Source organism: Rhododendron vialii, chromosome 3a (assembly GCF_030253575.1).
Source record: "Rhododendron vialii isolate Sample 1 chromosome 3a, ASM3025357v1".
NCBI lineage: Eukaryota > Viridiplantae > Streptophyta > Magnoliopsida > Ericales > Ericaceae > Rhododendron > Rhododendron vialii.
In genome coordinates, this window is record NC_080559.1 from 32819389 (window position 1) to 32838822 (window position 19434).

The following is a 19434-nucleotide window of genomic DNA, read 5'->3' on the forward strand; positions in this document are numbered from 1 at the left end:
GGATCGCTGACCACATTTGGTCGGGTGGTATATATATATATGTGGCAAATAAATTGGGATATATTAAGCCAAAAAGTTAATCAAACACAATACCATACGAAACTGTGTCTAGAGTCATTCAATGAACGTGAATTCATGTGCATCAAACGACTCTTAACACAATTGTGTCCAAAATTATGAACATAGACCTATGTGTATCAAACGACTCTGAACACAATTATATCCAAAATTATATTTTAAAATTGTATAATTAGCGTTACTCCTTCTAAAACAGCAATTGCCGTATTACATGGTACACCCGGTCAATATCTATGCTCTCACGGTCACTGTCTTCCCTTTCCCTTTCGAATATATATATATATATATATATAGAGAGAGAGAGAGAGAGAGAGAGAGAGAGAGAGAGAGTCAACTAAGCTTCTGCGTAAGCAAGATTTGGAAAAGGGTTGATGCAGGCAGATTTGTTTCTGAGAATAAAACTCCTATAAAGAAAAAAAAATTGTTAAAGAACTGACAAGATAAACTGCCGAGACACCAATTGGCAATAAATCCTCAGCCACTTGCTCCATACACAAATATATATATACACACAAACAGAGATGTCAATATACTCTCTCATGGGTCATTAACTGTTCGAGCAAACCAAGGCCGGCAATACATACAATCTGCTCCATTTCTCTCTCACCTCTTGCTCTGTTCAGCAAATCGATCAGTTTTCATTTTGCAATTCAGCAAAAAAAATGAGCAAAACGAAAGAAGACGACAAGAAGGGGCCGGGAGACAGCCCGCCCGATAAACCCATAGCAATATCTGTGCTCTTCGGATGCGCTGATTCCACGGACGTTATGCTGATGGTGCTGGGCACTGTGGGAGCTGTCGGAGATGGAGCGTCCTTGCCTACCCTGCTCTTGTTCGTTAGCCACCTTTTCAATAGCTTGGGCCATATAAGTCCTGGGCTCATGCTTAAGGTTGATCAGGTAAGCATGCATTAATCATCTCTCTCTCTCTCTCTCTCTCTCTCTCCTGGGCTCATGCATAAGGTTGATCAGGTAAGCATGCATTAATCATCTCTCTCTCTCTCTCTCTCTCTCTCTCTCTCTCGTAATCTAATGAGCCTGACGATCGGCCTACTCACGGTTCATACATACAATCTGCTCCATGTCATGTAGGAGTACTAATCTTTGTTCCCTAATCTTTTCATAGTATTTTTACAATTTGTATTGGCAAAATCAATGTTGCGTTTCATATGTTATTATAAAACCTTTTGAATGTGTATCCACCCAACCTTGAAATCCTATGTTGTTAAGCTACTCCCCGTTCGACTAAACTTCTTATTTTTTAAGTATTTATTATCATTTTACAAGATAGACCATTCTTTTACAGTACCGCACTTTTAATTTAAAAAATAAGTATTTATTTTAATTTGTAAAACATAAAGAACTTGAAATTAAGCATTTTGGGCTACCTTGTTAGGCTCCACTAAGTTATTGGGCAAGCAAAATCTGGATCCTTAGAAAATGGTGTCAGGGCACAGTTGAGTATGTACGGTGGAAGCTGAGTATTACATCGTGGCCAATCGGAGCAAGGAGAAAATAACAAATTGATATCTATAGCACGTTGGTAGGGTTCGAAGAAGTTTCCATGAAATATGAGGGATCACCCCTTATGATCAAATAACTTGGACAAAATCCGTTTTAATTTGATAGTTATTTTTTTAATTAGGCTTCATTAATAAGTTAATACATCTCAGTAAAGAGTTTTTCCCGTGTGTGCTTTTGCAGATTGCCCTCGACTTAACATACCTAGCCGTTGCTGTCTTGTTCGCGGCATTCATGGGTGAGTATCCTTTTTTTTCCTGGATTTTCTGGGATCAAACCGTTCTTTTTATTTTCAAACTGCACCGAGACACAAAAGAAAATATCACTTTCTCGATCAGATGAGCTCATTCTTGCGAAACCCCGAAATAAATCCAACTTTGGACTGGTATTAGGGCTCCAAAACAAGTTGGGTTTTTGTTCCTTTCTGAGAGGTTGGCCTAATAAATAGGAGTATTTGTTTAACTAATTAAGAAAATTAATAGTAGTAATGAATTTGTGCATGCAGAGGGTTATTGCTGGAGTAAAACCAGCGAGCGACAGGTTTTGAAGATGCGATACAAGTATTTGGAAGCAGTTCTAAGGCAAGAAGTGGCCTTCTTCGACTCCCAAGAAGCAACTACTGCTGAAGTCGTTGATAGCATATCGAAAGATACTGCTCTCATACAAGAAGTTCTCAGTGAGAAGGTATATTAATTAGGATCGATCAACGTGCGCGGATATATATATATGTGTGTGTGTGTGGGTGTGTCTAGGTTTTTTATGTAATTAAGAGAGAGAAGGGCGCGCGGAACTGAATCCGACGAAATTGAACTTATCATGATACGTAGTATATCGTATTTCCTTGCAGATGCCGCTATTTTTGTTTCACACATCACAGTTCTTCTCTGGACTTACATACGCGACCTACTTTGCATGGAGACTGTCTTTAGCAGCATTCCCTGCTCTCATTCTCTTAGCACTTCCTGGAATTGCTTATGGCAAATACCTTCTCCATTTATCCCACAAATCCTTCGCAGAATACAGCAAAGCGAACACCATAGCCGAGCAGGCTCTTAGCTCCATTAAAACTGTATATGCGTCCACTGCGGAGAGGAATATAGTCGAAAGATATGCATCAATCCTCTATCACACAACGAAGCTGGGTACGAAGAAAGGATTGGCAAAGGGCTTCGCGGTTGGGAGCTCGGGGCTTACTTTCGCGATATGGGCGTTAGTTGCTTGGTATGGGAGCCTTTTGATCATGCAACACGGAGCGCAAGGAGGCCAAATTTATGCGGCCGGCCTTTCTATCGTTACGGCTGGACAGTGAGTAAACTCTATTCTTTCTTTTCATCGATTAAGTGCTACAAAAGAACACACACATGCACACTTATTTAGGTGTATAAAGTATACAATCCTTGAATCATTTTTAATTCTTAACATGACTATACATATATAGAGTATACACTCCTTGAACCATTTTTTATTTGTAACATGACTATATATAGAAATTCATTACCTTTGTGTAGAGATTTATAATTTGTGTATAATGAGTTTTCATCGTGATGATATGAAATTTTTATCAAGTGCTATCAATTTCAATTAATGCAAATGTTATGAATTGAAAGTGGTTGTTAATCTTTCAGAAAGTTTGAGGCCACCGCACGCCATGTGGGGCCTACTCCGGACCCCACAAAATACAGAGAAAAAAAAACCCTCATAAATTTTAAAATATTTATTTATGGGACTATATAAAAAATTAGCTCTAACGAATATCGGTAGATATGTTTTCTGAATCGTCGCTTTATGTGTGTTCAATTATTAGAAAAGTTTAAGACCTATAGTTTAAAATTTCTCACTAGAAAATACTTTCTTTCAAAGTAGATCTTGTAAAAGGAACAAGGTCTTAGTTTTTCTACAAAATTTCTTGTTAAGAGACACACAAAAAAATAAGGGAATGACTTCGGTGTCCCCGGTCATTTTGGGGATACCGTAACTTTTGGCATAACAAAATCATTATGAGTATAACCAAAATCCATTACAAGCATAACAGAACCATAACAAAGCATAACCAAAACCACAGTAAGACATAACTTGTTTGTTATGCCTTTGTTGGGTTTAGTTATGCCTTGGTTGGTTTTTTAGATATTCCTTAGTTATGTCTTGTTTGGGTTCTGTTATACTTGTAATGGGTTTTAGTTATACTCATAATGGTAAAATTATATCAAAAATTACGGTGTCCCTAAAATGACCGGAAACACCGTAGCATCATCCAAAAAATAAATTTCATTTGTCTACAACGATTCATGGTTCGGTGGTAAGAAGTTACTGTCTCCCACCTAGGCGTCAGCGATTCGAAACCTGCCATCTACCTTTTGCTTATCCAAATAAATAAATTTTTCTTTACTTCTACCTTCAATTTTTTTTGGAATTCATTTCCCAAACATTTTTTTGTATTACTATAAACGGAGTCTTAGGATTACTATTTAATTATTACTAAAAAATTGGAGACCAATTCTACTTTTCAGATTCGGTTCATCTCAACCATAAAAATTATTGCGGATAGGCTTTTTTATGTTACATAATGACTTTTTTTTGCTCCTGTAAACTATTTATGTGGCCCGGGTGGTATTTTTGTTTGAAATAATGTATCAGGATAGTAACGGATAGCAATAATATGCGCAGAAATTAATTTGAACCCTAGCCTAATTTATGGGGCCGGCTTATAAAAACCCGTATCGTAGGTTTAAGCCCTCTTGCCGTAATTACCCCAGTGAAAGCGAATACCAAATGAACAACAGAGCAGTGGAGAGAGAGAGAGAGGGAGAGAGATGATGATGATGCCCTCGGAGATCGCGAGGTCAAGGATGCGATCTATGCGTGGTTGCGATGGAGATTGGTCTGTTGCAATCGGGTGGCTGGAGGAGGAGGAGGAGACCGTGCGTGATTATAGCAGCGGACGGGCTGTGGTCCTGCGCCCTGACACGGCAGCGAGGGAGGAGAACGGTGGTAGTAATTAAGGTGACACCGGCAAAAAGTGCTACTGGCGGTGCGCCGGAGAGCACAAACTTCTCATGTGCCGTGTACGGAGGGCAGAGAAGAGGGATGCGAAGAGTGCCAAGCTGAGCTTTGTGGTGTTCTAGACGAGTTTGATCATGAGCTTAGCCCGTTTGTAAACGAAAAGAGTCCTTAACAAGCCGACAGCCGAACTTTTCCAAGCTAAGCTGGGCCGAATTTTAGATTATCGAGCTCAACTCGATTATTAAACGAGCGGAGCCAAGCCAAGGTACATAGTTTTGGTGACTCATGTGAAGAACCCTTGCAACAAGTGCACCCCAAGAAACTAGCCTAGCTTGTTTGTTAACCGGATTAGTTTTGGGATTAAATAACAAGAGGGGATAAGAAGAGGATATTGTAGAAGAAGAGATTAATTAAGAGGGAAAAAAACTTTTTATACTTGGTTTGGTTGGTAGTTTATATAAATAATTAAAGTTGGGTGGATGATGCACGAAGTAGATATATTGCGTACTTTCCCTCCAAAGTTTCTTTTGATATCTAAGTTTTGCGGTGGGACGGACAATTGGGAAAGGGGACTAATGGGTATAGTTGTTGGTGGTCATAAATAGTCCTGCTGCAAAAGGACTATTTATTTAGTCTTTGGGATTAAATAGCTCAGGTAGTCAGGTGTGTGCTTACCTGTAACCTTGTTACATGTATCTTTCATTTGGGCTCAAGTACTCATACGAATGTGTTCTACACCGGTATCCTTAAGGTTCAGTTTGGTTTGGTTTACAGAAAAGGAATATCAAATTAGCTAGAAAAGTGATATTTCGAGTATTTCGCATGGACAGGAAATAGCAAAAACATTTTTTTATTAACTTGTGTTTGTGTGTGGGGTTTGTGTGTGAGAGAGAGAAGATGGAAAATTGACGAAGAAGAGATGAGGAAGAAGAATGGCATTTTTATAAATTTCAAGATAGGTTAGGTTATTTCTACCTCGAAATACCTATTCTATTCATTCCCACGCTCAAAAGAGTCGTGAAAGTCTCACTTCCTGTTAACTTGGATCGAAATATAAGCCATGCACTTAGGTCCAACAACCATGGGGTGGTTTTGTGCTGATAATCAAATGTGAGAGGGTGGAACTGCACATGGATCAAACAACTAGGGGTTAAACTGAATTTTTCCGTATGATTTGAGGTAGATAATCTGAAAAAAAATTATGCAATATATGATACACAAGTGTTCAGTACGTGTTCCCGTACCTATACCCAAGTTGGAGACACATATCCCAGTTTCCTAATATTTAAGTTCGGTCTTGCTATTGTCAGCCCACTGGGCTGACGATAAACACACTAAAAGACAAGAAAAACACGTATTTCTGTTCACTTTTTACATCTTTTAATACACATTCACACACCTACTATTGTCAGCCCATTGGGCTGATTTTAGAATTTTCCATTTAAGTTTTAGGAAGGTTCGACATTTGTACTTGCACCCGCAACCGATATTCACAACCGAGTCTACGTAACATAGGTGCTTACCAAACATGGGATTACTAGTTCATGCAAATATTCTATCCAACCAAACAGCTACAATTAGCTCACAGTGCTTTGGATTCATCCCAATCCTCGGGTATTGTAAGATGCTAAGAAGTGAACCAGGCTAAGGGTGTTTCAAACAGGAAGAATCCTTGCTTGCATTCAAAACTTCTTAAAAAACGTCTGATAATCCTACACACTTCTTGAATAACCTCTACTTTCTGCAAATGCATCACAAATCATTTGAACAGCTTCCATTTTCCGTTCTATTATAAGTTGCTTGACTACTATTTTAATCCTTTGCCAATAACTCTTTCCAAAATCAACCAAATTCTACTAACTGTTACGCAGATCCCTTGGAGTGGCCTTCCCTGAAGTTAAGCACTTGGCAGAAGCCTCAATTGCAGCCGCACATATCTTTGATCGAATCAACCGAGTTCCAAAAATTGACGGTCAAGATACAAAGGGAATTATATTAGAAAATATACGTGGAGAAGTAGAATTTGAGCATATCAAATTCACATACCCTTCACGGCCCGATTCCATTGTCCTGAACGATTTCAACCTTAGAATTGAAGCAGGAAAAACCGTTGCTCTTGTTGGTTCAAGTGGGAGTGGAAAATCAACCGCGATCGCCTTGCTCCAGAGGTTTTACGATGCAAATAGTGGAATTGTGCGGATCGATGGTGTTGGTATAAAGGGACTTCAGTTGAAATGGTTGAGAGGACAGATGGGGCTTGTTAGTCAAGACCATGCGCTGTTTGGGACATCAATAAAGGAGAATATCAAGTTTGGGAAACTCAATGCTACGATGGATGAAGTGATGACTGCTGCTATGGCTGCAAATGCCCATGATTTCATTAGGCAGCTTCCAGAAGGGTATGACACCAAGGTATATCAAGGCTTTAGCACCTTTCTGTGGTATAACTATGACTGATGTTCATGAAACTACTAAAGCCTTATTGACATTATTCCAACTAGTTTTCTTTTATCTTTGGTATTGTTTTCTTGCTCATCCCTAAATTATTGACAAGTCCAAACACACTAAACATTTTAGTTATTATACAAAAATTCAAAACATCTTTTTCGACTTTCGTGCTTCCTGGAAGATAAGTTGTTTCCAGAAGATTCCCCAAAGAGAGTTTTTAGCAACAATTCAATAACAATTTATTTGGGTTTTCGACAAACTAAAAGTGGAAAACCAAAAAAAAAAATTGACAACCGTACCGCACAGGTTTAGTAGTGCTTTCTTGAACTTTCGGTTGGTAAAAGTTGGGATTTTGTAGTTTTGATTTGATCAGATGTAACAGGTTGGTGAACGTGGAGCACTCTTATCGGGCGGGCAGAAGCAGAGAATTTCTATTGCAAGAGCCATTATCAAGAACCCTGTCATTCTTCTACTTGACGAAGCAACAAGCGCACTTGACTCGGAATCGGAGGCAATTGTGCAAAGTTCCCTGGAGCAAGCCTCTGTGGGAAGAACCACACTGGTAATGTGCCCCTTTTGCTAGTGAAAAAATGGGTTCTTTGAACAGTAATCCAACGCCTTATGAATCACTTTTTCCATAAGAAGGATACTGTAACGTTGTGTTTGGATCATGGATTTAGGAAAGATGTACGTATAGGTAAACCAACAAATTAGATTTTGCCTCTTTCCTTGTTAATTTCTTTTGCATTTCCGCCATTAATCTCTCCTCTAATCGATGATCCAAAAGACGAGCAAAGTCCAACACATGACCACGCACTCATCCAATATACAAGCCGTATCCCATGCAACGCACAGGAAACAGATAAATAAATCTTTTATAGCGTAGAAATTTATAAACTTAGCTTCTCATATTGGAGAGTGAAATCCCATAATTACGATTCACGTTGTCGAAAAGAAAAACTAATTCTTCGTACCTAACTAGAAAATGTATGATGTTAACTTATCTTTAGTATATAGATTTGAAGTATAGATGTGCTCATGTGCAACTATCCAATTTTGTATTATAACCCATAGCTTAATTACACGATTGATATCTTCATAATCTTTCCCCTTCGGATATTATCAAATCTTCATTCTCTTACTGATATTGAACTTGATCAGGTTGTTGCCCACAAACTTTCTACAGTGAGAAACGCTGATGTCATTGCAGTCATGAGTGCCGGTCGTGTCATTGAAATGGGCTCACACGATGACCTAATCGACAAACCAAATGGGCATTATGCAAATTTGGCGAATCTACAGAATCAGCTCAGCAATGAGGAGCAAGACCAACATCACAATGAATCTCGCTTTTCGTCTGCGGCAAGAAGCAGTGGCAGTAGGATGAGCAATGCGAGCCCATCTGTCTTTGGTACACCGCTCCTTGGTTATCCGGAACCGGATGCCATATCTTACCCTCCACCTTCCTTTACCAGGCTCCTTGGTTTGAACGCTCCAGAATGGAAACAAGGGCTAATTGGAGGCTTCTCTGCTATGGCCTCTGGTTTTATTACACCCATCTATGCCATCACCATCGGTGGCATGATTACTGACTTTTTCATGACTGATCATGGTGAAATGCGCAATGCGATCCGTTCAAAATGTCTAACTTTCGCTTCCCTCTCTGTAATTGCAATGATTATGAGTCCCTTGCAACACTTCAATTTTGCCTACATGGGTGAACACCTGACAAAAAGGGTCAGAATTAAAATGCTCGAGAAAGTCTTGACTTTTGAACCAGCATGGTTCGATGACGAGAAGAACAACAGTGGGGCCTTATGTGGTAGATTGAGCAATGAAGCTGCCTTAGTGAAATCCCTGGTTGCGGACAGAGTTTCCCTTTTAGTCCAGACAATTTCAGCCGTGGTGTTGGCAGTGATCCTGGGATTAGTTGTCGCTTGGAAGCTTGCAGTTGTTATGATCGCTGTGCAACCCCTCACAATCCTATGTTTCTATGGGCGGAAAGTTATATTATCTTCTGTTAACACAAAATTTGTAAGGGCTCAGAATATAAGTACTCAAATAGCTATCGAGGCAGTGTACAACCATAGGATTGTGACTTCATTTGGAAGCGTAAAGAAAGTTCTTGAGATTTTTGACGACGCCCAAAATGAGCCGAGGAAGGAGGGGGACAAGAAGGCGTGGCTAGCTGGAATTGGGATCGGTTCGGCCCAGTGTATAACTTACATGTGTTGGGCATTGGATTTTTGGTATGGTGGGAAGCTAGTGACTGAACAACAGATAACAGGTGGGCAAGTGTTCAAGACTTTCTTTATATTGGTGAGTACTGGAAAAGTTATAGGTGAAGCTGGGAGCATGACTTCTGATCTAGCCAAAGGGGCCACTGCTGTGGCATCTGTGTTCTCTATTCTTGATCGGCGATCACTAATTTGCAGTGTAAGTAAGATTTTTCATTTTTACTTCGTGAGTCTATATTCTTGGGTAGTCACAGTTTAACCCTCATGGTTTGGCACATGACCCTCATCTGATTCAAAGGGGAACATAAAGCTCATATGTTCAATGAACTAAACTAAAGTGCCAAGTCTAACTCCCTCAAGGTTTTCTTTTCCAGAAAGCTCATATTTTCTTCGTTTTATTGGAAGTGAACTAATGTTAAAAGATGATTATTGAAAAGCATTATAATGTAGCATCTAAAATCTCGGTTTTCTTCAGCCATTTTAAGGGTTTTTTTTTTTGGGAGGGGGGGTGGGGGGGCCCATAAGCCGAATGAAGTGGTTGTTCCTAACAGATGTGTCACATGTTACTCGTTATTTTTTTGTTAGTTTTGTTCCCAACATTGGTTTGAATTGTCATGCATAGCCGGAGAACGAAACCGAGTTACAGAAATTGTTCGGTGGCATAGAGATGAAAGGAGTTGATTTCGCATACCCAGGACGGCCCGACAACCTAATATTGTGCCAACTTCGCCTGGAAGTGAAACCTGGGGCAAGCATTGGACTCGTGGGGAACAGTGGGTGCGGGAAATCTACAGTCATATCACTGATTCAGAGATTTTACGATGCTGATAAGGGGACAGTGAAGGTCGATGGGGTCGATATAAGGTCTCTCAATATTGGTTGGTATAGAAGGCAAATGGCGCTTGTTGGCCAAGAACCGGTGCTCTATTCTGGCAGCATTCGTGACAATATTATGTTTGGGAAGCTTGATGCGTCGGAGACTGAGGTTGTGGAAGCTGCCAAGGCTGCCAATGCTCATGATTTCATCTCGTAAGTTTTCCTGTACCACGACTCTACACCCATGTTTTACCACGATGCATACCTATTGGGGATCTGGAACAACCGTAAATTTATTAAAACTCAGTAGCAAAGCCCCTCAAATGCAATTTTAGACATGTTTTGACTCTTTTGTGGTGGGTTCGCCCAGTTTTCTGTATTGAAAATGGGTCTATGAAGCCTTATCAGGGAAGGTCCATTTTCTGTCTGGTTAGCATAGAAATTTACAAAAGTTTAACCGATAAAGTTATATTTGGATATACATTCTCATTTATAGAACATTCATAATTAGTTTTGAAAAGAATAACAGTTTTAAGAAATTTACCTAAATGTATCGGCAGACACAGTTATAAATCACACATCACAACATGTATCGCCTGTTATGGGTGACGACCGAGACTATGTGTTATGTTCAGTTAAAACTATAAGTGCAGGCGAGATGCACTAATCCCAAGCTCATGATATAACTTTTCCTTTTCTTCCTTTGTTGCAGATCACTAAAAGATGGGTATCAAACTGAATGTGGAGAGAGGGGAGTGCAACTATCAGGAGGACAAAAGCAAAGAATTGCCATAGCAAGAGCAATCATCCGAAAACCAACTATTTTGCTACTAGATGAAGCGACTAGTGCTCTTGATGTCCATTCGGAGCAGATAGTGCAAGAAGCGTTGGACCGGATCATGGTCGGAAGGACAACGGTGGTGGTTGCCCACAGGCTCAACACCATCAAGAATCTCGACTCCATCGCTTTTCTTGCCAACGGGAAGGTGCTGGAACGAGGAACCTTTGCTCACCTCAAGAGCAAGCGCGGCGCCTTCTACAACCTTGCCAAGCTCCACGATACCTAGAGGGCGTTTGGCACAGTACCCCTTTCTTGTTTTTCGTCCAAGGATGAGTCTTAATGATAGTTGCATTCACCGGTTTTCGCAATAATAGCGCATGGTCAAGAGCAAATTAACTGCATATTATTTTGGTGAATTTTAGATATTCTGTATTGTAGATTGCCGATCCCGGATTATGAAAAACTTATAACTAGAACTTGTAAAAGTGTTTGGTGAAAGTTTGAAATATAAATCACGAATATGTGTGGTATTTTGAAGTATAATCAAATTACTGAATTGTGGATGAAGATTAGACGATAATGCCAATGGTTCTATATCAAGAAACGTAGTATTATATTTTTGCAGACATTAGAAGAATTATTTAAATTTTACACAATATAAATATATGTACTATTGTGTTTATTTAAATAGTATAGTTATATTACAAATTGATCTAATCTTACAATGCTAATAACCAAATAATACCGCAAAAGATCTCCCTCCTTTTACATTGACAAATAATTAAATACATATAGATATGTGCATGAATATTTAACTACTATTTAAAGAGTGATTCTATTTTAACCCAAAATAAATCTTCCTTTCCACACCCATTTAAAAATATGATGTTATCCTAAAATACCCTCATCTTCAACAAACCCCCAAAACCCTAATTTTGCTAAACTCGTCTCATCCCCATCCACCTCCTCGACATAACCTTAACACCACCATCATATTGAATAAGATCAAGTGAACTCATTAGGAGCCTTAAGTGGATTTTCCTTGTATTATCAAACACAAATGGCGGTGAAATCGAGTCAATAAATCTCTGAAAAATTAGTCCATCTCTAAAAATTTAGATTAATTGGAGTAACTCACAGAATGATCGAGGCAGCGCAATCCCATTTCCTTTTTAGACTATGCACGAGATTTCTACCGGGATTTAAAAATGTAAAGGATCCAAATCAAGTTATTTTCCCTCATTTTAATATGGTTAGATATTTTTAGATACTTTGATATAGTGAATTTTTTATTAAAGCCCTTATTGTTCTTCGGAAAGGAAAAAATAACCTTAATTATTATATCGTTCAAGCACAAGTGTGAACAAATTGTCAACTTGTTAGACTCCAGTAATAAAAAAAAACGACAAAATAACTTCCAGCAAAGCCATGAATTTTTTTTTTTATCGGCAAAAGACATGAATTATTTAATAACTTACACGAGATCAGACAGTGATTTAGGATGTGATATGTCACCTATTATTACTTTTTAAAAGCTGATATTGTCACACGGTTTTCAGAACCGTCCATGCACGATTTTCTAATAAAAAATTTATCGACTTATTACTAATTTCTATATCTACGTTTCTTAACTTACCCAAAAAAAAAAACTCATTCAAAATTTTTACCAAACTATTGTCACTGACACGGATAATATTATACGACCAAGAGTTTCTTTCTTCAAAACACGCGCACATATATAACCAATTGAAGGAGTAGTTTTGAAAAATCCAAACTTGTAATTTGCATACATATGTGTGTGTGAAAATTAGATTGATCGGACATTGGTAGCAATTTTACAATTTTGCATTTTCTTCGAGAAAAATGGACTATTAAAATTCTTCATGTTATCCAATTGATTTGAATAAAAAAAACTTATCAATATCATATCAGTTTGATTTTTTGCATGAATGATATATGCGTCTAGAGTTATAAAATGAGCGACTCGGATCGTTAAAATATGTTATGGGACGTCTAAATATTGGGTGGTGTGTAGACGGTGTGTTTGAAATGGTGTCTACGTAGCAAAGCCCTAAAAGTTCTTTGCTTAGATGAAAATTTAATCAATTTGTGTAAGCAAAAATGTTACTTCAAAGAGTTTAGCCAAGTGATTGTGAGAAAGCAATAGGTGTTTCTCCATAAGGTCACAAGTTTCGTTCTTACGGAGGCCAAATATTCCAAATCTTGAGACCATTAGGGGTTATGTCCAGTCATTATCTTTAAGGCCCCGGAATTAGTCACAAATTATATTAAATTAAAAATACCCTTTATTATACTTTGGATATGTACAATAAATTATCCATTAATAACTAGTGTTGTGTCCCGTTTGATGTATGAAACAATGAAAAAATTTCAACCCAATGTTTTTTCGCTGCCCCGTGCATGGAACGGGACACAACGCTAGTATATATTTATATGTGTGTGCACACATCCACTTTGTGATCAAGTAGTTTCTAATGAATTATTTATATTTAATGGAAATCGGGTTGATTAATAATGCATAAAATAGGTCATCCAACATTAATGTCCATGTCTTTTTCTTCTTTTTTTTCTCACTCTTCCAAAAAAAAAATTATCTGTTTTATTTTTTAGATTGCATTGCTTCCTTCACCTTCTGTTAACATTTTCTGCGAGTTACGTACGTTTGCCACTTGATGGAAAATTTTAAACAATCATTTCGGTGTTTTGATCCATATGTTTATTGGTTATATACGTCTCTCTCTCTCTCTCTCTCTCTCTCTCTCTCTCTCTCTACAAGGGTTGACTCGTTTTTTACAACCCATCTGCACACATCCAGTTTGTGGTTGATCGATTCTTTTAATGAATTCTTTATTCAGTAATTTCGATGAAACCAATTGAAAATGTATCTAATGCAAAAAGCCGGTCATCGAACAATTAATCAGGTAGCTCAGTGGGTAGGGTGTCCTTCATTTTCATGTGAGACTCGGTTTCAAGTCTTGCCAGTGACAAAGGGGTGTGGGGGGTAAACATTTATGTTCACTTGTACTTCGGTAGTGCTGTGGTGACGGTGTGCCTTCTCGGACAATATCTATAACTCAAACCAGACATTTCACAGCTGGTAAGAAGCCTTTATAGTCACGCCCAAGGGAGTTGCTAGTTGCTACACTGGTCGCTCCTTCCCACTCTCTTTTTTGATCAAAAAATAATAATAATTAATAACCTTACTTATGGTTAACAAAAGAACAATGTCCATAGCCAAGGGCGGCTGTTAAAAAAAAAATAGCCAAGGGCGGGGCTATGTTGAGCCCAGCAGACCCGGCTCGAGTTTTAAAATTATTATTATATACTATATCTAATTTTAAATATTAGTGATAATATTAGTATATAGCTATTTATAATTTTAATAATTTTTGTTTGGCTTGATAGAAAATAGGTTATCTCCCCATCTAATTCCATTAATCTCCAACCACCAGAAAAACACACTCTCTCTCTCTCTCTCTCTCCCTCCTTGACCATAATAACACCCCTCCCAATGTAAATCTCTCTCTCTCTCTCTCTCTCTCTCTCTCTCTCTCTCTCCTTGACCATAATAACACCCCTCCCAATGCAAATCTCGATAAATTGGAATAATTTTTCAGTCCCTTTTTAAGTGTCAACTACGATTATGCGTGTTATTTTCAATCATCTATATCTGTTAATGTATATTGTTTAAAATATGTAATATGGATCTTGTTTGATAAGTTTTAATTATTTTTATAAGACAATAATTTTAAAAACACAATATATGTCGAGAGATATATGTCATTGAAAAATTAAATGCAGAACCGCAATGGACGCTCTTAAAAATGGATAGAGAAAGCACTATAACTCCACCTACAATTCATTTACCCATACACCAAATCTTTTTTTTTTTTTTTGATATTCTCCTCTGCAATTTTATTCCAACCTTCACCAAATTAAAGCTCAAATCAGCTAACTGATGAAAAATACATGATGCATGCTACAATATTTTTTCTTTTGCAATATTTTTCATGATTAAGTTCGTTAGTTGATTGAACATTACTCATTGAGCATAGTCGGAAGTTTTTTATTTTTTATTATTGAACTGAACTAATCGAAAGTGTTAGATCGCTACTTTTTTGGTTAAGTTTCATCATCTCCAAGGGTTTTTTTTTTTAACGGGGAAAGAAAAATTTTACTCCATTAATCTTTAAAAGATTACAAAGACCAAAGGGAGCAAGGAAAAAGACAACAGATGCTCAACCGAGATCCAAATCCTTGATTGGCAAGATGTCAATCAAGGAGATACCCCAAGAGACCCAAACCTTCATCATCTCCAACGGTTGACTTAATTAATTTTTCCCCTACCATACCTTCAATTATGTTTGATGATTTTTTTTATTATGAATTCTTTCTATTATTATTGAAAGAGATTGATCAATAATGCATGAAGTAGGTCTCCATTAATTATCAACCTGTGCTCTTTGTTAATGGACAACCATGCATGTTCATATTCGTTCTTCTGAGTTGTTTTTGGGACTGCATGAATTGATTCCTTGAGTGACATTTTCTATATATGGATTTTTTTTCTTATTTTCCAAAAAAAAAAAGGAAAAAATTGTTTGACTTTTATATTGCATTGCTTCCTTCACCTTCTATAACATTTTCTACGAGTTACGTTTGCCACTTGATGGAAAATTTTAAACAATCATTTGGGTCTTTTCATCCACATGTTTATTTTTATTTTTTTTTATCCACATGTTTATTGGTTTATATACCTCTCTCTCTCTCTCTCTCTCTCTCTCTCTCTCTCCCTCTCACGAACACAGAGAGAGTGCAAGGGTTGACTCGATTTTTTACCCCATCTGCCGTAGAAACTTTACATCCATCCATCTCAAAATCAATTGACAATGATTGAAGAAATCTTAGATATTATTCAGTGATCACTCATTCCACCCCCAAACAATGTAGAATTTATTTTCTTAACATCCCCCCTTACGTGCAGCCGTGTTTAAGGTCTGTCACGGGTGACTACTTATTGGGTCCTATCATCGTGCAGCTTTTTTGCTGGTCTGTCATCGTGGGGTGTGGATTGTGAATTTTTTTAAAATGTGGGGTGGAACGGGCTCCGCTCTGATACCATGTGAAAACTTTATATCCATCTCAAAATCAATTGGCAATGAGTGAAAATGTCTCAAATGTTATTAAGTGATCACTCATTTCACTCCTAAGTAACGTAGGACTTTATTTCCTTAACATCTGCACACATCCAGTTTGTGGTTGATCGATTCTTCTAATGAATTCTTTAAAATTTCCATGAAACCAATTGAAAACATATCTAATGCAAAACGCCGGCCAGTCATCGAATAATCAGCCTTACTTACGAATGGTTGACAAAAGAATAATGTCCATCGCCAATGGTGGAGCTATGTTGAGCCAGACAGATCCGGCCCCCAAATTTTAAAATTATTACGTATTAGTATTGGGTATCTAATTTTGAATATTAGTGATAATATTAGTATATAACTACTTATAATCTTAATAATTTTTGTTCCGCTTGATAGAAAATAGGTCATCTCCACATCCAATTTCCATTAATCTCCAACCACCATCTCCACATCCAATTTCCATTAATCTCCAACCACCAACACCTCTCTCTCTCTCTCTCGCTCTCTCTCTCTCTACTTGACCATGAAATGCAAATCCTGATAAAATCACAATACTTCCTCCGTCCTTTTTTAAGTATCAATTACGATTATGCGTGTTATTATTAATTGTCTATATCTGTCAATATATATTATTTAAAATATGTAATATAAATCTTATTTGATAATTTTTAATTATTTTTATAAGACAATAACTTCAAAAACATAATATACGTCAAAAGATACAAGTCATTGAAAAATTGATCGCAGAACCGCAATTGACGCTCTTAAAAATGGATAGAAGGAGTACTATTACTCCACCACGTACAATTCATTTACCCATACACCAAATCTTTTTTTTTAATATTCTCCTCTGTAATTTTATTCCAACCTTCACCAAATTAATGCTCAAATCAGCAAGAATAACTAATGAAAAATACAGGATGCATGCTACAATATTTTTTTTCTTTTGCAATATTTTTCATGAATTAAGTTCATTAGTTGATTGAACATTACTCATTGAGCATATTCGGAAGTGTGTTTTTTTTTTTTTTTTTTTTGAACTGAACTGACATATTCGGAAGTTTTTTTTTTTTTTTTTTGGACACATTCAGAAGTGTTAGATCGCTACATTTTGGTTAAGTTTCATCATCTCCAAGTGTTGACTTAATATTTTCCCCCACCATACACCTTCAATTATATGTTTGATGGTTTTTTTTTTTATGAATTCTTTCTATTTTTAGTGAAAGCGATTGATCAATAATGCATGAAGTAGGTCTCCAATTATAAATAAACCCATGCTCTTTGTTAATGGACAGCCATGCATGTTCATATTCGTGCTTCTGAGTTGTTTTTGGGACTGCATGAATTTGATTCCTTGAGTAACATTTTCTATAGATTAAGTTTTTTAATAGTAGTTTGATACAAAACTAATCATCCATCGGGTGTAAGATATGCAGAAAACACAACTGTACTCCATTTTTTTTTATAAAACTCAGGTGTCTGGACTAGCTTACCCGCACAATACTACATTACAATTGAACATATTTATTTTTCCTCTCTCTTTCTTTTTGCGGCGTGTTTTGTTCAAAGTTTTTTGTTAAGGGATCCTAAAACTAGATTGGCATGGTTTCGATTTTTTTTTTTCCCTTGTATCTGTATTTCTATAGATACAAATAGCTAGATAGGAAGAATTTCCGAAGTACCAAAATAAATACTACTCCACATAGGAAGAGAACAATTAAATATTTCTAGTTTTATGATGGACGTACATAATTAAGGATGCTACAGATGGATTAATAAAGCAAGATTTAATTATATGTTTCAATTCTGAAAAAGAGTTATTACTCTGAGATGTAGAGTAATAAATTCTACTTGAACCAATTGAACACCTGTTGATATATTCGATCGATCAATACGATTTTGCTAATTTGGGTTGTTTTAGCGGTTGTTTCGGTTTGGTGTTTTTTATGTGGTGTACGTTGGCTCTTTGCCTTCCTTTGGGTTTGATTCTCAGGTGGCCTTTTGCCGGTGTATCTGTGATCCGTTAAAGCTTTGTAATCTTTTTCAAAGATTTATAAGATTTTCTTTTGCTCATTAAAAAAAAAAAAAACCCATTGCAGAGGGATCGTTTACTTTTTCATCGAAACTTTGTGACAACCTTTTCATCGAAACTTTAAGATAACCTTTTTGGTAGCAATTCTACTGACATTGCATTTTGATGCCGCATTTTTTGCTCCATAGACGCAGGTGTGATGGGAATGTGGGATCCACACCAACCCACCGCACCTGTGTCTATAAAGTAAAAAGTACGGTGTTACCGATCACTTTCAAATTAATTGAAAATTGAACGCAGTGATAATATAATATACATTAAAAAGGGAAGGTGATGGTAGCTAGGTGGACCATGCAACACACATGAGAGGCAATAACTAGCTAGGTCCAACCTTTTTAATACTACTAACAATTGTCCTTATCAACTCATTTTCACGAAAAATATTGTGCGAATTAAATAGATTGACGTACGTACGTACACAAACAAAAATCTTGCAAAAAAAAAAGAAAAGAAATTCATACGTAGCTTTGATTCAATTTGAGGGGTTGTTCTCAATGCACAGAGTATACGAACCAGTCGTTCATCTTTTGTTTAGCTCCGCGTGATCTTAATTTCACTAGTGAGCAAAATACGACATATACATATGCGTGCTAACCGTACGTATGAGAGTATTTTTTTTAATACAAATTTGGTAATTACGACCCAAATTAATATGAAAAAAAATAGCAACATACTACTAAACATAAAATTATTGACTTGTTCATCTATATACGCTGTGCATTGAGAACAAATTGTATCCAAGTACGTATCAATACTAAGAGGAATTGAAAAGTACTATAAAAATTGTACGTTGAAATTGAAAAAAAATCATATAAAACGACAAAAAAAATACCAGTTGTTTGGTATTTTTCGTCTTTAATGAACTTTCTTTTTTTTCATTTTTCACCATAATGTTTTAACTTTAAGACCCCGTTCCGTTTTCTTCAAAAACCTTTAAATTCAAACTCAAATATAATCAAAATAAAAAATAATTTTTTGATTTTTTTCGCACCGTTTAAAAGATCTCAATGAGATCTATCAAACAAGATCTATATTGGTAGAAAAATTATTTACATTAACACATAATTTTTGAACTTGAAATTACCTTCTTTTTTAAAAAGAAGGTTTATATAGAAAGTGAAACGGCTTATAAGCCTCTTTTTGTCAAGACGAATGATTAATAAAAAAAATAAAATGTGAATTTACCAAAAATTTAGAAAAGACGACAAAAATACTGGTGGGCCTTTTCCAAAAACTTGGATGTAAAAAATAAATAAATAAATCCTTAATCCTGAGACCTTTTCTTTAAAAATCT

General features: G+C 36.7%; 1 protein-coding gene across 1 annotated transcript; it reads left to right on the plus strand.

Annotated features, from left to right (window-relative positions):
• Positions 1–575: 575 nt before the first annotated feature.
• On the plus strand, positions 576–11420 carry LOC131320124 (putative ABC transporter B family member 8). Its single transcript, XM_058350717.1, has 9 exons — positions 576–977; positions 1782–1836; positions 2104–2282; positions 2446–2903; positions 6470–7010; positions 7429–7608; positions 8208–9482; positions 9906–10312; positions 10812–11420. The coding sequence occupies exons 1-9, from the start codon at positions 741–743 to the stop codon at positions 11164–11166; spliced, it is 3687 nt and encodes a 1228-aa protein (XP_058206700.1). The 5' UTR covers positions 576–740; the 3' UTR covers positions 11167–11420.
• Positions 11421–19434: the final 8014 nt, after the last annotated feature.